A 22,266-nucleotide genomic window follows, 5' to 3' on the forward strand; every position below is an offset into this window, starting at 1 on the left:
CCTGCCTGAATTGGCTTTTCCTCAGACCAGAATCCTTCCCAACAGAAGGGAAGGAACAGAAGGAAAATCAGTAGTTCTGTCTACTGTCCTGACTTTCTGGTAGTCACCATGAGTATTTTTCTAAACTCACAACTTCAGATAAAAAAAAGAATGAAGTGTCCCGGAGTATTTGACTGGACAGAGAGAGACCAAAGGCAACCATTTCAATGACATTTTGAAAAGTCATTACGGTACAAACTACTGTAATGGTCTCTCTCTTGTTTCCTAGTCTCTCCCCCCCCCCCCAACTGTTCCAACATAACAAAACCAAATATGTTCTACAATGGGATCAAAATCCCACTGTCTGCAAGTCTAAACCTACTGACAACATCCTTTCTTCCCTGGTTACCTTTTCCAGTCTTTTCAGTAATAATCCACGAAAATCTCAAAGCCTGTGGACCAACATGAACAAAGACCACAAGTATGCTCTTAGCTGTACAAACTAAACACATTTTAAATATATTTCAAATACAATGAAATACAATACATTTGAAAGCAATCTCACTAACAAAAATTTAAAAAAAATGAATACAGTACATTTTCATCTTTTGTTTGCACCCCTTCTGTGCCATGCCAAGGAAGCACATCTATGCTCATTCCTGAACAAGAAAGCAACAAGAAAAAACACTTACTTGGTGTTAATTCTGGGTTTCCTTTAAGGTTCATCATCTTTGGAATTGAAGGCCCGTATATATCTGCATCAAGCAAACCAACTTCTTTTGTCTGTATAAGGACCAAAGACAAAGTATTTGTCAAAATGTCTGTCTTCCTTTATAAACAAAACCTTAAAACTGCCCACAGAAATAAAAACACGATCTTGACTTCAGACATAAGTTACCGCCATTTCCTTTCTGTCTAATTTGCAATTGATGCATGAAAGATAACGTCTCTACATGTTTTACCAGAAGTCAAAAAATCTAGATTCTCAAATCCTCACTTGCACACATTTTCTGACTTATCATGAAGACCACAGACCATATATTAAGGAACGCTATAAGCAACATTCTCTCTATTCAATGTACCTTTACAGAGGAATAGAAGGTTTTTAAGGGTATCAAAACTCATTGTAAAAAAAAAAACTATCAATGTTCACAAATATATATTGAGATTGGAATACTGTTAGTGACTGTATAAGGAATGTGAAAACAGTAAAATGTGTTTATCTTTAAGAAGCCATAGTAAACTTTGGCAGGCATCAAAATATCAAAATGCAAGTCTATGAAGGCAATTAAGCAGGTATAACACTTGAATCAAATGCATTTACACGAAGGAATGCTAAAAATATGAGTTTATTTAACTACATATGGTACACTATGCAATAAACTTCAAATAAAAGTTATTTCAGCTATGCAGTCTAGACTTTCAAGATTCTTATCAATGTTTTTTTAAAAAAGTACATGCACACATATTTGGTGAAAATTAAAATATATTTCCTACAGATGGCAAGACAAGCTACCAATTACCAAGTTCTGTAAACTAAGTAATAAAGAACAAGCTCTTAAGAACTGAACATCAAGCTTCTCAAATATAAAAAGTTAACTGTATTCAACATTTTGCATAATTGCAAGCAACTATGTCTAAGGGCTCATTTGAAAGGTTAATAAGGCAATGGGAGCTTTTCCAACAATGCTGAGTCACGCTTTCACTATTAATGTTTCAAAGTGCGTGCTCCATTTTTTGAATAAAGATTTCATAATTCAGTATCACATTAAGCCATTTTGTTATCGTGACTTTGATGGGAAAGATGGAGAGAAAGATAAAGGCTCGGTAGTAACTACTAAGCTTGTGGTTAGAAGAAGAGGAGCTTTAAGAGGCTTTTAATGCAGGTCCACAGCATCCTTACCCTTGAAGAGGATGTCTAAACAAGTATATTCCTCTGCATCAGTTTGTTCAGGTTGTTTTTTAAAGCAAAAATACACCTGGATTAAAAAACTAGTTCAGGCCCCTACTACTAAATAGATCTAAATTCAATTAACTATCTCATACAAGCAGACACTTGAGAAGCAAATCTGACCCTACTTACTACAAAAGAAATAATGTGATTTAGCAGGTGTTTTCTACTTATCTTTTATTTAAACAGTTGATAGTGAACCCTTAAAACGCCCTTAACAGCTGATCAATTTAATGTGTCAGATTTACCTAATATAAGTCAAATGTATCTTCAGTTTTACAGCTGAGAAGTAAAAAATACTTTACTGTATATGATTTATATGCATTTTTTTAAAAAAAAAGATTTCACCACAAAAAACAACAATTTAATTTGGGTTTAGTTATTCAATATACTTTTTTATTAAACAGCAAAGCATACATAATTAAATGGATTATTTCATTTAGATTTTTAATGCTTCTTAGCTTTCACAGAATGTTATAAAGTATTACAACAAAGTGCAGGAATTACTTTGACAAATTATTCTACCTCTTGCCTACTGTATGAAAGCTGCAATTTTAGAAAGATTGAAAAGACCCATTTTAGGTTAGATTTCAAAGACATCAAAAAGAATATTAGGGCTTCTTTGTTCTTGTACAAAACGCATATTTTAAAAGATTAGAAAGATTCATGACTCAGTCCCTTTATCTTTGTCAGCAGCTAATCGAACTCATCAAAACATCATCTAATGGCTGTGCCACCTAATTACATCTCAAATTAAAGTAAATATTTGCAGAAAAATCTACATAATGTTTTAAACCTGACTGACATTCTTTCCTTCAACTTTTTGAGGGTTCCCCTCCATCCCTAACAAGGATCATCAATACCCACTGACTACCTGCAACAGCCTTACTCCTCACTACAATTCTGCCTTCAGCCTGAAGGGAATTAAGATTTAGGAAAAACTACATTAATTAGATTGACTTTGTGACCTCCTGTGCATAGGCAGACCTTCACCACCACCAGCTATTTATTCCTGGGAGTCTGCAAGACAGACAGCACGTCTGTCTATTAATGTATCAAATTTCCTGAAATTAAAAATAAATATACGCACACTGGAAAAAAAATCCCTCAATTACCTAGGAGAACTTTGCAAATACAGCTACTATGCCAAATTACAAAGCTGACCTTGTTTCAACCTAACAAAGCAAACCTGACAGTTCTCAAAAAAAAAAAAGTCTAAACGCTTCCTCAAAAGCAGGCGAGACGCCTGTCTCCGAGATGCACTACTTTTGTTCTTGGATATAGTTCAACAAAACTGTCGTCTTCAAAGAAGAGGAATTCACGGATTCTCCAGTTTCTACAGCTCATGTTAATGCAGGCATGAGCGTTCCTGCAAGCAGGGTGCTTTCCACAGGCTGACAGAAGAAAGTTTTCCAGAAACTCTTGTTAAATCACTTGCAGATCATCACTAAAGATAGCCTATGGTAGGTTTTTCTTCACTGAGCAATCCCACGTTACATAAGAAAAAGTTCACATCATCTAAAAGCAGCAGCTCTCAGAAGAAAGCACTGGCCTAATAAGCTAAGGTTTTGAGTTTTGTTTCCCTCAAACATCACTTCATCTGCAGCACATAAGTATCCCTGGAATACCACTACCACCCCTATTTTCAACGTTTAATTATCTCGGAAAAGCATTAGGGCATCTACCTTCTAAGACAGGTCCAGATCATCTCTTTCAGCATTTACACAACGCTTTAAATTCCTCAAGGAACTTCGGTACACAGCTGGATGCTACCACATGAAACTGTCAGTTTAACTACCGATACAAGCTACTTCTCATGCTGACTGAAGTTAAATCTAAACGCATGACTTAAAGCATTCTGCAGGGAAAGGAGGCAGGGAGTACATCTTCACCATTTTCTTCTTACAGCTCTATTTTCTGCTTATAGAAGTATTTCTGTCCTGCTCCATTAACAAATAACATTCCCTCTCTCCAGCTGGCATAGCCATAACCAGTTGAGAACTGCTGTTCTCCGGTTCACCACTGCCCATTCCCTCCCACCTGCCCAGCTGTGGAGAAAGGCTGACTCAATCTTTAAGTTTACCACACTTCAGAAAATGCCTCCTAGAGACCTGTATTTTTTGTTACCTACCTGCACACTTAAAACAGTTTAAGCTCTGAAGATAAAACTGACAGCGTAACCATTCCCGTATGTTTTAATCATGCACTTTAAGTCTCTGACATATGGCAAGCTACTTAGAAAAAAAATATACTGAACTAACACATGCAGAATTATAGAAACTCTTCATACTGAGTAACATACTTACAAATATTACATCAGCCAGTGAGAACACAACATTTAAAAAATATATATATTTTCTTGCCACATGCAAACACGGAACTAATCTCCTGCTATATTCAGCAAAAAGTATATTTAAACACTGACAGATGTTCACATGCAGCTTGTTATCAGTACTTCTAAGGTTTTTTCCCTTTCTAGTTCAATGATCTCTAGCATAGGCTAACTACTGCTAGGATTTGTTCTTTCATGAAAGCTGGCACCAATATTTCAGGTCTCATCAGATCATGGGTCAGCTCAAGACAGCAAAAAAAGAAAGAGAGTAAAGGACTATGGTAAAGAACTATAACTCACCTTCATCATCTGCTTTTACATCACTGACTATGTCACCATATTTACTTCACATCTTCCCAGCTCATTTTCCCAATTGGACCTCCCTGAAGATTTCTGACAAATATTCAGCACAAGATCTATACAATCACTGCATTTCTTACCCCAGTTCAAATTTTCTGAAGTTTTTGTTCTAATTTAGAAACTTGTTTTATCTACACTAAGAAATGAAAACAAGGTTTTCAGTCATCAGGCACAGATTCTGTATTTATAAGAAAACTAACTGCTCCATCAATAGATAAAGAAGATATACTTGCATATATCACTGAGAAATTAAAGTCTTACAGCTTCATAATGTGCAGCGCACAATTTACAGGCATATTTTACCTTGATTAAAAAGAGCCTTTCCTTTTGCTTCTTGTCCCCAGTAAGACTGCCAACATAATTAAAATTCAATTTAGCCTTTGCACTTGGACACTGCGAGTGATAGAGATTTGCAGTACTACTGTATCCTAAATAACCTGGTTTAAAGTTCTGGATGTTGTTGGGTTAAATCCTTTAGGGCCAGAAAAAAAGCAGTTGCTGAGGGCCATATTAGAACATAGTCCCTCTGTATAATGGCACAAGGTCTTTAAGAAGTAAATTTTGCCTCCTTTGCTTTTCTGTACACAGATACAAAATTACTCAACTGCTGTTATGTTTCTTCTCGTAGGCAGGTGACTTACTATACATGGTCCTTGTATAGATATAGGTACATATTGATGATAAACCGCTTTGTATCCCTCCTCCTATAAACTATTTTAGCTTACACTGAAGAGTCGCTTACTCTCATATTCTTCATTTATGTATGGGTTTTAGTCTGTTTTTTGAATCTTTCAGGTAATATGAACTATGAAATCAATTACATCTTCCAGTAACAGATTATCTTTTTAACCAAATGCAACCAGTTCCATTCATGCATCACAGATGAGCCCTCCACACCTAATTCTGTGTTCAGAGGAGAATCTAGTGATATGCATTGATTTCTTCAAAGTCACCAACTGCTTTATTGAGGAACAAGCCTGATAAAAGACTTCATGCCAATGAAGGGGAAAAAGAATATCAGCTTGCAAAGATCTGCTATAAATAGCTGTTAATCAACATAGCCTACATTACTGCTAAACATCCAGAGACTCTTAAACAGCGTTCATTTCACTTTTGCTCATCTGTTCTGATATTTCTTTTCCATACTTGGTAAAGCACATGCATCCCCACTGGATTTGAGTGGATGATACTTTACTTTGAAGTAAACCCTGCAGACCACCAGAACTCCCTGGTGTTCAGCCTGGAAGGGATGGAGACACAGGTTAATGAGCTGCCGTTGTACTGCGTGGGAACGATTCTGTGCACCCGCAGCAGTCCAAACATTCAGCACCTACAGCCCATTTCAAACAACGCCAGCTTTGCTAAGCGATGGTGCCAGCTATTTTTAAAGCTGGTGTTCCTAATCCTCAACCAGTGACTCTCAATTTACCCTTCTAATGTGGTTATAGAATTAAAGCTAATCCCAAACTGCAAGCAGCAGCATATAGGACAAAAGGGAACTTAAAACCAGGATAGGCCCTGGATTCACCATTTGACATACTGACACATTGAATAGCCATCTTTTAATCCCTAATTCTCCAGCTCTTTCAGCTGAACACTACTTATGTGCCTAGCTGTAAATTGGATTAAAGCCAATAAAGCCCAACTACAATTTTGTCACTATCTGTCCCAGAAATGCAAACTTGCTTTAAATACCCATTCTTCTGCTGGTTTAAAAGCCCTTTTTCCTTCATATGAAGATCTTCTAACTTCCTGTCAGCTACAGAACTTCTCTGGCATTTTTTCCTACAACAGCTTGCAGTAGCTCCTAGTTGGATTTCTCAATCATCAGGTACCAGTAATTCAATTTTGTTTGGCCTTACACATCATATATCTGATCTGGGGGGGGAAAAAAACTTCATAAAGCACCATTTTTAAAATTATGGATAAAAATGCACATCAGTGTCCCAAACACTACCACATCCCTGACGAGGTACCTCACTGCACTCACAGCATGCCAGGTGGTTATGGTAAACACACTCCACCTCGCACATCAGCCTCTCCAACTACTTTGTTAGACTTCCAGTGACTGAAGGCCCAGGATGAAGGTAATTAACTCTACGTAATACTTCAAAAGACTTTTTTTGCCCCTCAAATTAAGCACAGTAATTTGATTAAAATGAAACATTTTAAGAAGTGCGTGTCTAAGACAACTTCTACTCATTTTTTAATTTGAAAACAGATTTCTCAAGTTTTATTCTCTCATTTTCTCAGCTGATCCAGAAGCTGAGCTGTCATTACCAGTTAACCCCAATCAATTCTCACTGGCATCTCCACCTTTATCGGCACTTTTCAGCATTAAGAAATTAGCCTGAACACCTATCTGTAGCAATTAAAGCCTTCTGATTCTCTAAGCACCAAAGGCTGCCTTAGAAGATGCCTAGAAATCAAACCCTAACAATTAGGAAGGGTGGAAGACAAAACAGGTCAAAAGTTTTCTTTTCAGCTGCAATTATTCAGTGATGGAGCCCATTATTCTCTAAATCCTAGACTTGCTCCCTCTCCCCGCTTTTGAGCCATTTCAAAATCAATGTGCCTTGTTTGATTAATGTTTTGACATCATTTTATTATCCCGGTAGCAATTCCCACAAAGACCCTCCTCACAGGTACACGTTAGTTTGGAGCCCCTTGCCCCACTGCCATCGGCCCAGGCCGCCACCCTGCCCCGCTCTCCCGCTGCCACCCCACCATGTTGCTCAGCAGCCAGGGGGATCCCGGGCCATCGCAGGCCTCTCCCTCAGGGCCACACGTAATGGCCTAATGGCCACATGTGGAAGAGGCCTGGGGGCATTCCACTTTTTGGTCCTAACCCTGTCCTGTAACCCATAACCCGGGGCTGGGCTACGAGGCATACAAGTGATGCTTGCCGCTCATCACCTGCCCTAACTGATCCGGGCAGAAGCCATTTGCTTATGCTTACCTCCTGATCTGTTCCGTGTGGTTTTACTGCTTGCTGCTCTGTCCTTCACAACATAAAAATCATTTCCCCCTATAGTGAAAAACATACATCATCTTGGAAAGAAAAAGAGAGTCAGAAGAAATCTGACAAGGGAGCTTGCCTCGCAGTGACAGCACAAGCATGCAGCCTCCCAACTGGATTTGTGCCATCCTTAGCCACGCACAGCTGGTATTTGCTCACTAAAATACTCTGTTCATAAACAAGCAATCTCTATCCTATTATTGCTGGCATCTATTAATTCAACTTGTTTCTACTATAATAAATCGTCTCTGGCCAGGCAGCCTTCATAAATAGTCATTCTAGTCTGAATATGATTTCTCCTGGCACAAAACCCGAAAACTCTTCTCAAGTGCTCCTACGGGATCACAAATGACTGCTGGTACATCAAAAGAATGAAAAAAATCTGCCACCAAACTAAGCAAGCAATTAAAAATAGGACACAAGAGCAAAACCTAAGTTATTTCTTAACATAAAAAGAAAACTGTACGATTTATAGATCTTGGTACGGGCACAAGAGTTTACACAAATCTTAACCAATCCATCCACAACAGGTAACCCAGGGCACCGAAGTCTAACAAACCAGAAAGGGATGAGAGGCTGCCCTGCTCATCTTCCTGGCCTTGCATCAAAGAGGAAAAAAAAACATCCCCAACACATACTACTTTGACTTGGACACGGTATCTAGGTATCTAAATGAAATCCTGTCTCAGAGTTATTTACTCTGAAACCGTAAGGGTAAAAATGTGCCAAGCAGCCTGAGCACCAGCATGCAGGACTCCAACTCCTGAATTCCAATCCTGGCTCTGCCAACAAACACTGGGCCAATGACAACATCCAAGGCTCCGTCGACTCCTTAATACTTTTGACTGCCATTGTAATGGCTGAAAAAGCTTCCATGTTAAAAAAAATCAGCTACTTATTTATAGAAACAGTGGTTCCCTTTTTTTTTTTTAAGGCTGTATAAAGCAGACTTTCAAGAGACGATGGAAGGAAGCTTTCTTTCATCAACAAGACAAGAAATTCCTTCATGCTTTGATTGTTAATCTGTTTCCAGCTTATGACACTATCAAACAACAATACGGTGTCAAAGCTGTTACTAAAAGCAGCAAGAATCTACTCTAATCCAATCTCCTCTGAAAGCATCTTCCACAGATCTCCCTCCCCAGAAACAGTTGTTCTCAGTAGTCTGTGACCTGTATAATCTTAGAAGAATGACACTTGAAAGATCAGAAGACAACATATTTTTAAAGTCATTTAGGTCCAATATACTACTTCCTTTTAAAATCTAGTTATAATCATAGAATTTGTAACAGAAAAAGACTGTATTTAATGAACAAATCAAAGCACAAACCTTTATTGTCATACTGACCTTCCTGCTCAAGTCCTTTCTTTTTTGCTTTAAACGATACATCACACTCAAGCATCAGTTTCTATAAATCTGTATTTTGCTTGTAAGAGACATAAGCACTGTAATGAAGTTGCAGGAGGCTGCTGCTGAAGCCCTGATCTACTACCACACTCATTACCATCTCCTAAGAAACAGGTGAACTTAGGACAGTAATAAAGGGAAAGAAAACCACAGGAAGGCAATGCACAATCATTAGTTATTAACAGTAAAATGAAGAGGCCACTGCTGCATATCTGAGGTCAAAGAAATTCACTATAAACTTCAGCAGGAGGCACCAGTGAACTCTGGAAAACAACCTCCTTACTTATTTCACTATAACAAAACTGAACATTGCTGGGATCCCTACAGCTGAGAGCAATGAACAATCCCAGTCTGGATCAAGGTCCCAGAGATACTCATTTCACAAGTTTAACTTACAAAACTACTGAATTGAAATCAATGGGAGCACACAAATGAAAACACCAGCAAATTCAAGCCCAAAGGTTGAACACAAACATGTGTACGCCATTATTTTATATAAAAAAAGATATCCATGCATGAACAAACAAACAAGAATTGAGTTTCTTCAATTCAGCTTACTTTCATGTTTTGCATCTCATAACTACATCAATGAAGAACAAACGAAGAGCAGCACCTTGTTAGATTGTGGCCATCAGTTCATGCAAGTCACAGCACTTTCATCTGCTTTTCACTGATTAACATCCACCAGACTCTGGCCTCCAATTTCACACCACCACACAATCTTAACATCAGAAGTGACTAGTGCTTTTTGTATTTACTTAATTTTCTTGGCTCAATTTCATTTATAATTATTTCTCAGTCCCTGATTTGCCAAATAACTCCAGTAACCACCTCTTCAATTATTTGGCTATGGTCTCTTATTTACATGCTTTACAGGTATTTTAGCCGGTACCAACAGTTATGTGCAATTAGTTGACGTGGTTTCCATGGAGCTACTCAGCGACCATGCCACAGCACAGAACTGCTCGCAGGATCACATTTATTTTGGAAAAGTATTACAGCAAATGCCATGCTTTGAAGTTAATTAGAAGGAACCATTCAAGCAGTTTTGCTTTTCAAGATGACAGATTTTTCTCCAAAATCAAATTACTCCAGCAGCCTATTTAAAACACAGAATTAAAAACTGTGAAATATCAGGATCAGTTGCCATTACAAACAGCACACATTTCATATAACAGCTTTAACACTTCTTATCAAGTATGATTGATTTTATGGAAATTTTTTAAAAACCTTTTACGAATTCCTACAAGAAGCGTGCAGAATGCATGCAAACTTCACTCCTACCTGTTTTATTTTACTCATCTTTTACAACACAAGAAGAAAAGGATGCTATATTTACCAGGTCAAAGTACTTGAGAATACCTTGTTTTATACCACCTTGTAAATGTTTTCTATGTTACACAACATCAACTATGAAGTACTTTCCAAGTGTCATTTGAGAATTCAACCAAATAACTCCCTATTAAAGTTGACCGTGACAGGATTCCAAAGCCATGCTTATTATGTATTCCTAGATAGTAATACCTCATCTGAATGAGATGTTTCCTCACTTACCTTCCTTGGCCCTTGCATAAGATTATCAATAAATCTGAACTTTCATCATACATTAAAAGCTTCACTGAAAACCTTTGTGGAATACTCTTCTAAAGGCTACACTTTTATTTTGTATTTACTAGCTATTTGGGGACTCACACTTTATGAGTACTAAACTTGTTTTATACACCCTTCCATAGGAAATCAAGAAAAAACTTGCTTCTAAACTTACTTATATGGCAATGTACACAATGGAAGCACCAGGTGAATGTAATGAAGACCCCTTGTTTTTTAAAATTAAATAGGTCCCACTGTTAATTAGACTGAAGATAAACATTTGAGTTCTGCAATACCAAACTGAGCAATGATATTTTGTTACAGAAAACATGGATTTCCAATCTTCAGGGAAGATATACAGCTCCTTCCCCCCCTTAGCCCTTGAAATATATTTTTATACATTAATTTCTCCTGGAAAAGTAAATCTGCACAGCTACAAATAATGCTTTGGATACCACCCAACAGTTACTCATATTTTTCCAAGTCAGTGCTCTGAAGTGATAAAATTTAATTATTTATTATCCATCTCCAACCTGCACAAACACCCTCTAGTACGTCTACGCATCCTTGCAGAATTGCAGTTGAAATCAGAGAGACACAGTGGAAAGTGCACAGCCAAACCCAACCCAAAGAAGGATGAGAGCTGAGTCGTTCATCATGCTGATACAATATAAACAAGTTTACATAAACTCAGAAGTCCATAAAAACAAATAAAGAAATTAACTGCCAGAATAAATACTTGGATTTAATGTATGTGACTGCCCCCAGCAGTAACCATTTTATTTATGACTTACACATTTGTTTAACATTAAGGCAGATAATTAGATGTTCACCTACCGAATCATTTGCTGCTAGGGCAAGGGCTATATTTACTGCAAGAAAAAAAAAAGAAAAAAAAGATTAAGTGCAAGAGAATTTACTTTCTAAATATTGAGAATGTTATGGTTACTAACAAGAGAAAAAGATAAATCACACGTGCTTAATAATCACATTCATCATCTTGATTTTTAGCTTCTTGCACCTCTGCAGTATTACTAGTTTAAGTGTCAGCAACACTCACATTTCAATCCATGCTTGCTAGCAACCTCACACGAACCTGCAAAAACCTACAAACTCTTAAGTCTCTACAGGACACTGAGATTACATTATAATCTAAGCATTTTGCCAAAGGATAGCATTACGAAAAATCATTGTTGACTCTTGGAAACTACACAATACCATAAAAATAAAATGATTCTACCATAGCTAACCTCACCATGGTCTCCAGTTAACTTTTTTTTTTTTTAAAATACAGATTAGATAAGCATTGACCTAAACTATTAAACTACTGTGGCCAGAAATATGCTCATACCCTTTTTTCAATTTCTCATGATATATTAACATGGAAATTTTCTCGAAGAAGGTGCAATGTATGCTTTTTGCTCTATTTGTATGTCAGAAAATAAAGTCTCATCTACCCTGAAAGCACCTGTAGCAACTAAAGAAACAGTAACAGGATGAATCAATTAACAAATCCAACAGTTTGTTTACAGCTCTGTTCAAAGCATTTCTATCAATACTTAACTCCTGTAACTAGAAAGCACATGGAAGAAACAGCACCTTTTAACAGTTCACCAGCTTCAACTACCTTGGAAGATCTCCTAGAAACTTCAGTATAACCAAATAGTATGCATTATTACTCCAAACAGTAACACGTTTAAGAAGAACTCTCTCTGGTAAAATTTTTTGCCTTCTTTACAGGTTGCTGTATCTCAGAGGACAGAGCATTTTAAGAAAGATAAGCTGCAGCCAGCCTCTTCTACTGGAAGAGTATGAGGGTACTGAGAACAAACTGCCGAGACATTCCAAGCTTAAATAATGTAGCATGGAAAGCGGTGAATTCCTTTAAGCAAAAATAGTGAGGAGGTTAACAAGGAAGATTATACAGCTCTCCGTAAGGCACACACATGCTCTGTTTACTCCTAAACTGATAAAGCAATATGGATTTTATTCTTCAGTTTGCTATTTAAGTAGATGCTTGATTAACTATCCCCTGAACCAAGCAGAGAGAATTAATCTTCTGAAACTTGGAGACTGATCTACAAATCACAGCTAAGACGACAAACACGCAAACTAACGATTAAATAAATAACTGAACTGCAACTCATGTTTGAAGAGGCACAAAGGAAGAAGCAAGTTACTCCACGTTCTGTCTTTATGTGTCTATGGCTTTTGTTGTTGTTTAACCAGCAGGCAGCTAAGCACTACACAGACACAAACTGAGGGGAATGGGGGACAGAAACAGGGGAAAAAGGTAAAACTCCTGGGATGAGATAAAGACTGTTTAATAGGACAAAATAGGAAGGGAAAATAAATAATAGTAATAATAGAAATATATAAGCAAAAGAAGCGATGCACAGTGCAGTTGCTCACCACCTGCCAAATGATGTCTAGCCAGACCCCAAGAAGCTGCAGTCCCCCCAGCCAACTCCCCCAGTTTTATTGCTCATCACGAGGCCATAAGGTATGTGACATCCCTGCGGCCAGCCTGGGTCAGCCGTGCTGGCTCTGTCCCCTCCCGGCTCCTGGTGCACCTCAGCCTCCGCACTGGCAGGGCGGTACCGGTGAGAGGCTGGCAAGTCCTTGGCTGTGTGTGAGCACTGCTCTGCAACAACTAAACCATCATGTATCATCAGAATTATTTTTCTCCTAAATCCACAACACGGCACCATACCAGCCAGTATGAAAAAAAATTATCTCAGCCAAAACCAGGACAGCTTTATATGTCTACCTTCTTCCCATACAACTACCATGTGCAAAAAATAAAGTATGATCCACAACGCTTCTTCAATAAAGGATATTTGACTACTAAAGGAAAAGAAGGAAGACAGTGAAAATAATATAGTGGGAAAGTCTGAGTTTATTAGATGGATATCTGGCTGGACACAACCTACTCTTTTGAATCCCAGCTGATTATTGCATTTGGTTGTCTTTGTATTACCATCAGTTCCAAGAGGGTTTAGAGATGCAGCATAAGACCCTAACCCAACCCTAAACATTCACATGGGCCCCCACAATTAAGTCCCAATGTAATCAGGACTGCAAGACAGTAGAGCATATACATTCAAGAAGTCCAGTACTTCCTCCCACCACCCCAAAACTTCATAGCACAATGCAAACAGTCTCTGCCCATCCTAAACAAGCCAACAAGTATCAAGACACATAAGGAGATTCTGAGTTAGCCTTCTTGATGTCAGTGCAAGTCTAGGATGGTTTATTAGTTTGGACTTCTTAACTTCCAAACCCCAACTGGCCATAGGAATAACACAGTTGAATTCACTGAATATTGAGCTAATACCACCAATAAAAGTGCTTGGCTGAAGATCTGACATACAGAGCCATCTGAGAGCATCTGCATTTGTGGCACAGTTAAGATACATCATCAATAACAGATAACTGAGATGAACTCTTTCTGAAAGTTAACTTCGAAATACTTAGGTCTCCCTAGTCACCAGAACATCTTAACTTGTAACGAAGGTCCACTACCAGAAAACATGATGTTGGTCCTGCAAGAGAGAACAAATATTATCAACTCCCTTGTGAAAGCCCAGATTTGTGTCCACATTGCTCAGATAAACAGATGGGGATTTTGACCTCTACCCTGAAAGGGTGAGTTTCAACAACAGTATATCCTGCCTGCAGAATAAAAACATGCAAGAGGAAAAAAGAAATTACTAGGACACATTTAGCCATGTGTTGGCTTCATCAGTTCTCCTGAACAATATTGAAAAAACTCATCCCATTAGCCTTTGCTAGAAATGTCTCCAAGTTCAAAATAAAGTATCAGTAGTTGTTAATCCTGCTGTTCAAAGAAATAAAAACTGTAAAAATTAATTTTCCACGTTTTTTATCATATATTTTTATTATTATTTATTCCACCCATTATTTCCCCCCCCCCTTCCACAGTTGAAAACATGAGTTTCAGTGTAAATAAGAAGCTTCTATTCTTTCAAGCTCACACTTTGAACTCTTCCCATGCCAAGATGAATTTTCTACAATGCTCTCAACTTAGAGTAATGCAAAAAGAAGGGGCAGAAGAGAAGAGGAAAAAGAAATTGGAAGCTTCAGCTGGATTGAGGAAATCTAGCAGAACACTGGTAAAAGAGGGGAACTTGACAGGAAGTATAAATAGAGGAAAGAGACACGAATCAAACAAAAAACCTCTTACTAGACAAGGATTACCAAAACAACCAAAAGCATCTAAACACAGACTGAAAAACACTTTTTCCTATTAAAAAATGTATTCTTTTAGTCAGAGACTCCATTCATTTCAAAAGCGCAAGAAGCAACGAAGAATGTAATATAAAAGCTATATGTGACAGGCAAAAAGAATTACTCAACAGAAACACAATGATCGGTTGAAGAATGGCCCTGACAAACTTGACCCTCGTACACATCCGCTCATCTTGACAGGGAGATCTGGAACAACTGAAATACAAGCCCACTGGGGGAAAGGAACATGAACAGCCTTGACAGTGTTTCAGAGGAATGCAGATAAGACTGACGATACTTTATGTGGTGCTTTAGGAGTTCAGAGGCATATACCACCTCTAATTACCACCCTCCTTCCTTTTTCAACTCTTGCTCTCAAACTGCGTCAGCGGAGTTGTCACCAAGCGCGTTCCCCACAAGCTTCTATTCCTTTTTTCCATACATGTTACTTGATCTTCAATTGCTCATCTGAACCACTAAACGTTTTCTTATTTTAATACAGACGAGTCTAGATTCCTCTTTCTTCTCAGTACTATAAATAAATGCATTAATTAACAATAGGTTGTTCCATACACTAACGTTTGAATAATCATTTACATTTCAGCTCTCTTATTTAACGTCTGTTGAATCCTACTTCATTTTTAAACAAATGGGTAAGAACTCCCAGCTCTTTAAAGGTTCTTAATATGTGTTGTACCTTACGTACAAATTAAATACAGATTATAAACGTAGGTACAAACTACATACAGAAACCAGTTAGTGGAACTTAAATCAGCACATTTGTTTGTAGAAGTGAGGGGGATAAAGTATTGTTCAGATTATGTTCAGTTTGTCAATCTGTTGATATACGAATAGCTATTCAGTATTTTCATTAACCTGAAACTACCCACCAACAAATTATAACCATCAACCTTACATCATTAAGTAACAGAAGCGTCAACTGTTTTGAATGTCTTCATACAGGAATGTATACATTATATGCATACAGACACATGTATCCTAGGTATAGGATATTATATACGTGTGTCCTATGTATAGGAAAAAATGCATTCAATACTTTTATTTCCCTTAAGTACAGTTGCTTTTACTATGGGTAACGTGTTTGTACGTTCTAGAATTTATTAGCCAGCCAGCCCTATTCAAGCAGGGCTGAAATACAAACTACAAAATGAGAAATTAAAAATTACGTCAGTGTGTTATTCACACCAAATGGAGATGAACAGAAGACTGTGCAAGTAGACAACACGCAACTAAAGGATGACTCTCCTTTCCCAATCTGAGTAAATTTGTTTTTAAACAAGTTTATAGAACTTTAGAGATCTTTTATGTTTACCTTCAGTGTCATCTTTGTTGTATTTCAGGCAAGTATATACAGTACTAGTAACCCATGTACCATCTTGTTCTATGACTTAGGAACCTACAATTAGAAAAACTTGAATTCAAAGCCTAAGAGCACGGATGAGGAAAGTCAGGCGTTCAAGGTGACAAAACAGGCTCTTATCACTTTGCATGGTTTATCACTACTGTTTCACCTTTCGTTATGAAAGGTCTTTATATGTAGTTGAGAAGATTAGACAGTGATCTGATGTTGAAACCTTCTAAATACTAGCATATTGGTATCCCCGAACGTCTATGGCAACACAGTGGAGCACTGTGCAGATACACCTAACCTGCTAGTGAAGGAAGAACAGTACCACTACACCAGCGTGTAACCCCCTCCACCTCAGCTTACTCTTATCTCAAAAAAGCAGGCTGTCCCAGGACAGCACTGCACTGTTACAAGTATGTAATTTCAATGCTGCCTGCTCAATTGGCACCTACTTGGTGCAAACGCTTCCTAAATTGAAGGCCTCTGTACCCGTATGGATTTTCAGTGGCTGCAATGAGGCTTCACAGAGGTTGAGGGCTGTTAGTGGGACTTAATTAGAAGATTACACAACTGCCCAAATACTTCTTGCCAAGTGTTATACAGCACACAAGTAAAAAATTTGGGAAAAAAAAGAAAAACAAACTATGCTTTTTGCAACAAAAAGCTTAAATGTTACTTGCATAATACCAGGTAGGGGTAGGGGAGAAGAGGGAGAGTATCAAAGCACATTTCTTTGAGGTCTTGAAATAAAACTTTGTAATCTGTCAGGTTTTATTGCTGCCAGCTGAATGCAATTCAAAAAACATATTAGCATATAAATATTTATACATCTATTACAAAACAATAAAAACACAACAGACTGCACAAAAAGAAGAAAAACCTTACCTGCTGCTGTTGATTTCCCAACTCCCCCTTTGCCAGAAGCCACAACCAGCACCTGCTTAACTCCTTCTATGGGCTTTTGTTTTGGCAGCCCTTGTGACAGGATCCGGGCACGTTTGTCTTGTAGCACCTCATCCCTGGAGCTTGAGGACTAATAAAAAAGAAAACAAGGACACACATATGCACCGAAGTGCTGCAGTTGTGGTACCAAACCTGCAGTTTTTGCAGAGAAAGTTAGCAAGCATGAACCAACCTGTGCTCCCAGATAATTTCATTACTGGTACAAAAAAACACTTTTTGCGCACAGACTCTCCCTAAAGAAGCCTGGTTCACAGCCAGGCTGGCTTGAAAGCTCCTGGCCTATTTAAAAATGACCCCAGAGGGCATTTTGTTTAGAAACTGTTAAATGTGATTGAACTTAAACCTTAAAAAGAAAAAAAAAATCAGGGCTTGCAGTAAACTAAACTAAAACCCTGTTCAGGTTTTGAAAACCAGCTTCAGATTATTTGATTTTCGAGGTCCTCAGGGCAATCAGCCTTTCCCTGAGTATCCCTGCAGCCAAAACCGCGCCCCACACACCTGCTTGGACGAGCTGTTACTCCACCAGGAGCAGCACACCCGGCGGCCAGAGCCCACCTGCGTTTTCCTCACCGGGTCACGAAAACGAGAGCCGCCGTGCCGGGACCCAGCGGCCTTTCACCTGGCAGCGCCGCGGGCACAGCGAGCGGAGCTGGCAGCGCAGAAGGCGAGCTGCCGGCAGCACAGGAGCCCGCCAGCACCCGCCGCTTCCCGCAGCTGGGGCTGTGCCGGCGGCTCCGCACCACCCCTCTTGCTGCCCGGCGCTCCGATTTAGGGGCACCGCCCCCTATTCCCCCTCGCTCCGGGAGCCCCCACACGCCGCGGCAGCCCCCAGCTTGCGCCGGCCGGGGCTCCGCAGCAGCGCCCGGCGGGTCTCACCCAGCTCCGCTCCCCTCGGCGTGCCGGGCAGCGCGGCGGGCGCCCCCGCCCCGAGCCCCGGAGGCGGGCGGGCCCGCTCCCCGAGCTGAGCCGCTGGGCGGGGAGCTCCCGCTTCACTCACCGCGGAGCCGGAGGACGAAGCGGCGCGAGCCCCGCGGCAGGGGACGCGGGCAGCGCGCAGCACCCGGCACCAGGCGGCGGCCATGGGGCTGCTGCCGCCTCCCCGCCGGGCGCGCTGAGATGGCGCCGTCGCGCCGCGCCTCGGCCCGCCCCCAGCGGCCGGCACGGCCCGGCATGGCCGCCTGCCCCCCGAGGCCTCCTCACGGCCCTCCCGGGAAGGGAGGAGACCCCTCAGGGGGTCCCGGCTGGTCCCCGCTGCCAGCCCGCCGTGGTTACAAGCGGCACGGAAGGGAACATCGCCTCGGCCTGGCTGGGCCGAGCCGGGGTGCCCCGGCGGGCTGCTGCGGCCCGCCTCGCAGGGGTTGGGGTTTGGGGGGATTTGATTTGTTTTTCCTTTTTACACTTAACGGCGTTTCTTCAGTTTGTCAGTAGTTTTTCCAAGTCCGATCTTCATCTCCAAAGTGGCTGGCCAAGATCTTGGTCCCTCCATGGTTTCCGTCATCATCAAATACAATAACTATGTTCCAGCTAAGCATTTGTGTCATTAGTTAAAAGAACAAATAGACGTTCAGCCAGGACCAGTACCACTTACTTGTCTTAGTAATATTAATTCAGAAGCACTGCTAATTGTTCTCCTTAGGGTTTTGGTCTTCCAACCAGCATACACCTATCCTACAGCTTTCACCAAAACCACATTTCTGTTCCTTGCATCACAGGAGTTTTGTTTAAAGCTTTAAGATGAGCAGCAGCAACTGCTTCTCTCCCGTCTACAAGGCTCATAACCATGTTGTAAAAGGAAATGTGATGGGTTTGATGCAATTTGTTCTCAACGATTCCATGAATCGTCCTTATTCATCTAGGTGGTAGTATTGAAATAATTCAGACCTCAGCAGTTTCAGGCCATTAGTTCTCAAAGGTAAAATACAGTGTGGTGTCCTTTGTTGGTATCTGTTGTAATATGTAACGGATCAGGGGATCTTACATCAGGTTAAAATGTTATTACAATAAACACCGCCTCCCTTTCACACTGCGCAGAATTTTCATCACTCATTTAATATTATTTTCGGCTTGTATTATTAAAAGCACTAATCAGGCATTTTGCTAAAGGCCACCATTTCCAGAGGCTTCTTCCAGTGCTCAGCAGCCAGAGAAAAATTACAGTGATAAAAATACAATTTTTGCTATCCTTTAAGTGATTGTCATTCAGCCTTTCATTTTTGCTGTAACCATTTGAGCATATTTTGCATAGCTAGCACACATACTTGAAGAGGTCAAATTGTTTCCCAGTAATTCACCCTAGTGCCAAACCAAAATGCAAAAGAATACTGAAAACCAATGAGTCACTTAATTTTTAAACTATATTAAAGATCTACCTCACGGGCCTTTTCTTCACTGCCCTAGGAAACCATGTTACCTTTTTCCTTGCAAGAAATATGCATAATTATTTTTCCTACCTTGAGTGGTTAGAGGCAGTGTTAAAGCGCAAAATACTATGCATATCGCAGAAATGAAATCATCAATGCAGGATCACTGGTAGGCATACAGTTTACCTATCCATCCCTATAAAGTCTATACTAAGGAAAAAAAAAAAAGAGCAAAAAATCCATAGTATACTCTTTGGTTCTGAGAATAGCTCTAACACCAACTGCAACAGTCCTCACATTTTATTTTTTTTTTGAAAACTCTGATCGAGCACAAAATAAAATTGATTTTTAGAAAAGTAAGCTGAAAGAGTTTTCCAAACGGCCACCTAAGAAAGAACAGTTTTCAATATCTTTATTAATTTCTTTTCTTTTAGCACCGCTTTGGCAATAGTACAGGAGCTAATATGGCAGTAGGTTGTCTTGAATATGAAATGAAGAAATGGCCATGAGAAAGATTAAATTTGCTCTGAAATAAAGAAGCATCTCCAAAATACCATAATTGCTTTTGGCTTTCTATTTAAGTTTTAACACTTTAAAGTAATGGTGTACCTTGTTTGTGTGACATCATCCATTACAGTTCACCAACAGTGCTAAAATATGAGTCCAGGAAAATGCAACCAAAAATTAACGATGATCTTACTGCCAGACATGAGTCTTTATGGAAACCACAGACAATCTCTGTATCCTTCCAAAATTCCATATTGGATTTTTCAATAGTTCAACAAAATGAAAAACACAATATTTATTTTTTTATGCAAATTGATAACCTGTTCTTTAGGCATAAGTAAACATTTCAAGCTACAGCTGCCCTCGTGTCATTCTCAGACTCTATCATTCCCCTGTGGGGTGATGACAACAGGCAAGCTGTAAAAAAAAAAAAAAAAAAAAGAAAATTATGAAACAATTACCAATGTGAGTTCTTTCCTTGGTCGTTGCTCTGCTCCTCATACAAGTTAAAGAAACTTTTTTACTTTTTTGCTAATTTACTTTTTGCTACTTTACTTGATACCAAACCACATGATCTCATCCAGCATTGGCTTGGTATGTTTGAGGAGAGTCCTTGTCACTCATGCTATTTCCCCTATTTCTCTTTGTGCATCTTCTTCCTGCCAGGCTTAGGTATCAGGGCCTGCAACTGACATTGAGGCAGTTATGCCCACGCACTGCAAAGTTAATTTCACCCAAGGGATTTAAACAGATTCTGATTTCAAATATTTGTGTAAACAAAGTGAGGTTTACCTGTGATAATATATGGAATAGTTCCTTATTTAAGAAGCAATGTTTTGTTCACAATAAATAGTAATACTTGAAACTGCAACATACTGGCAAGCACAATAAAATCATAGAAGAAACAGTAAGAATTTAATAATTTTTCTTTATTATGTGCATTAATATTTCTAGTAAATATAAGACCACAAAACTAGTTTGATTGTATGTGAATGCTTTGCCAAACTTAAGTTCTCTGCTTCAGTCCTGGTTTGCAAAATGAGGAAGAAGGTCTGGCAGAATTGAGCCCAATTTAGTTTGTGTATTACTTTTGTACATTGTAATCAGTGCAGTCCTTCACAGTCAAGAGGAGATGAAAACCTTATTTAAATTATAGCCACATTTTTCTGAAGTCAGTCATCAAGTTCTTCAGGTTAATATTGTGCACTATAGTAACAGCCACATCGCAGGGAAAATGCAACTGATATTACAGCAATTTTTCCAGCCTTGAGCAAGTAGTGCAGAAAATTATGAGATTTGTTGAATACACCCTTCAGTAACAAAAGCACATAATTTTTCCTAGGTGTATATACTCCTTGCGTGAATGTAACTATCTCCAATTAATGGTATTTCCATACATAAAGAGGAAAACAAAGGCTTTGATGACTTTTTCTTCAAAAAGTTTTCCTATTCTTTGCCATGTTTTACAAACATTGAAGGAAAGCTGACACTTTCCCCCTTCCCTCCTCTTCCCTTTGCTTCCCTTCCCTTCTTCTTTCCACCCTTTCTTTCTTCTCTATCCTCCCTTGCCTTCCTTCCTTTCCTTCCTTTTTTCAGTAGTGCCGATAAATTGCAACTGAAGTGGTAGAAGGCATCCTTTTGTACTAGACATCATACACAAATAGAATTAAAATGTTCACTACCCTCAAGTTTCAGTAAACCACCTGACACCGCTGCTCTCACTGAGTCTTAATGGCATTCAGGCACAATTTCAGTTTCTGAAATCATTTTAATTCTGCCCTTCATTCATTTTCTCAATAATAAACTTGTGTTTTACAGGAAGTATTTCTGTTAACATCAGAACCCAGAGCTTAAATTAGTTTTGTACAGCAAATTAATCCAATTTGAACAATGAGGCTAATTGAGAAACTACATCAACTTTTACTGGGTTTTGTATTTACTAATTATTTTTAAAGTCTGGCTCATGTTCCAAACCAATTCAGTTTTGGTCTGTGGCCATTAAATACTTATCTCATCATTCCCAGCACATTAGCAGCGCAAGACGTTTCAAAAGGGTACCAACAGTACTTTGGGTGTATATAGACCACTTAGACAATTATGCCAGTAGCAACCTGTTCCAGATTGTTTCAGTGTGCAGGGGCCAATCTCAGCTGAAAATAAATGTGCTCCAAGAATGC

The 22,266-nt window shown here is 39.3% G+C and overlaps 1 protein-coding gene across 1 annotated transcript in view; it reads right to left on the reverse strand.

Moving 5' to 3' along the window:
• NUBPL (NUBP iron-sulfur cluster assembly factor, mitochondrial) overlaps window positions 1-18,573 on the reverse strand; it is a 91,860-nt gene extending 73,287 nt beyond the window's left edge. Inside the window, exons 1-4 of the mRNA XM_048058710.2 lie at window positions 18,220-18,573; window positions 17,145-17,292; window positions 11,477-11,511; window positions 672-762 (exon numbers count right to left, since the gene is read on the reverse strand). Of these exons, the coding sequence (XP_047914667.1) occupies window positions 672-762; window positions 11,477-11,511; window positions 17,145-17,292; window positions 18,220-18,303 (358 nt within the window). The 5' untranslated portion in view covers window positions 18,304-18,573. The remainder of the gene's footprint in view (window positions 1-671; window positions 763-11,476; window positions 11,512-17,144; window positions 17,293-18,219) is intronic.
• Window positions 18,574-22,266: the final 3,693 nt, after the last annotated feature.

This window comes from Anser cygnoides, chromosome 5 (assembly GCF_040182565.1).
Source record: "Anser cygnoides isolate HZ-2024a breed goose chromosome 5, Taihu_goose_T2T_genome, whole genome shotgun sequence".
Classification (NCBI taxonomy): Eukaryota; Metazoa; Chordata; class Aves; order Anseriformes; family Anatidae; genus Anser; species Anser cygnoides.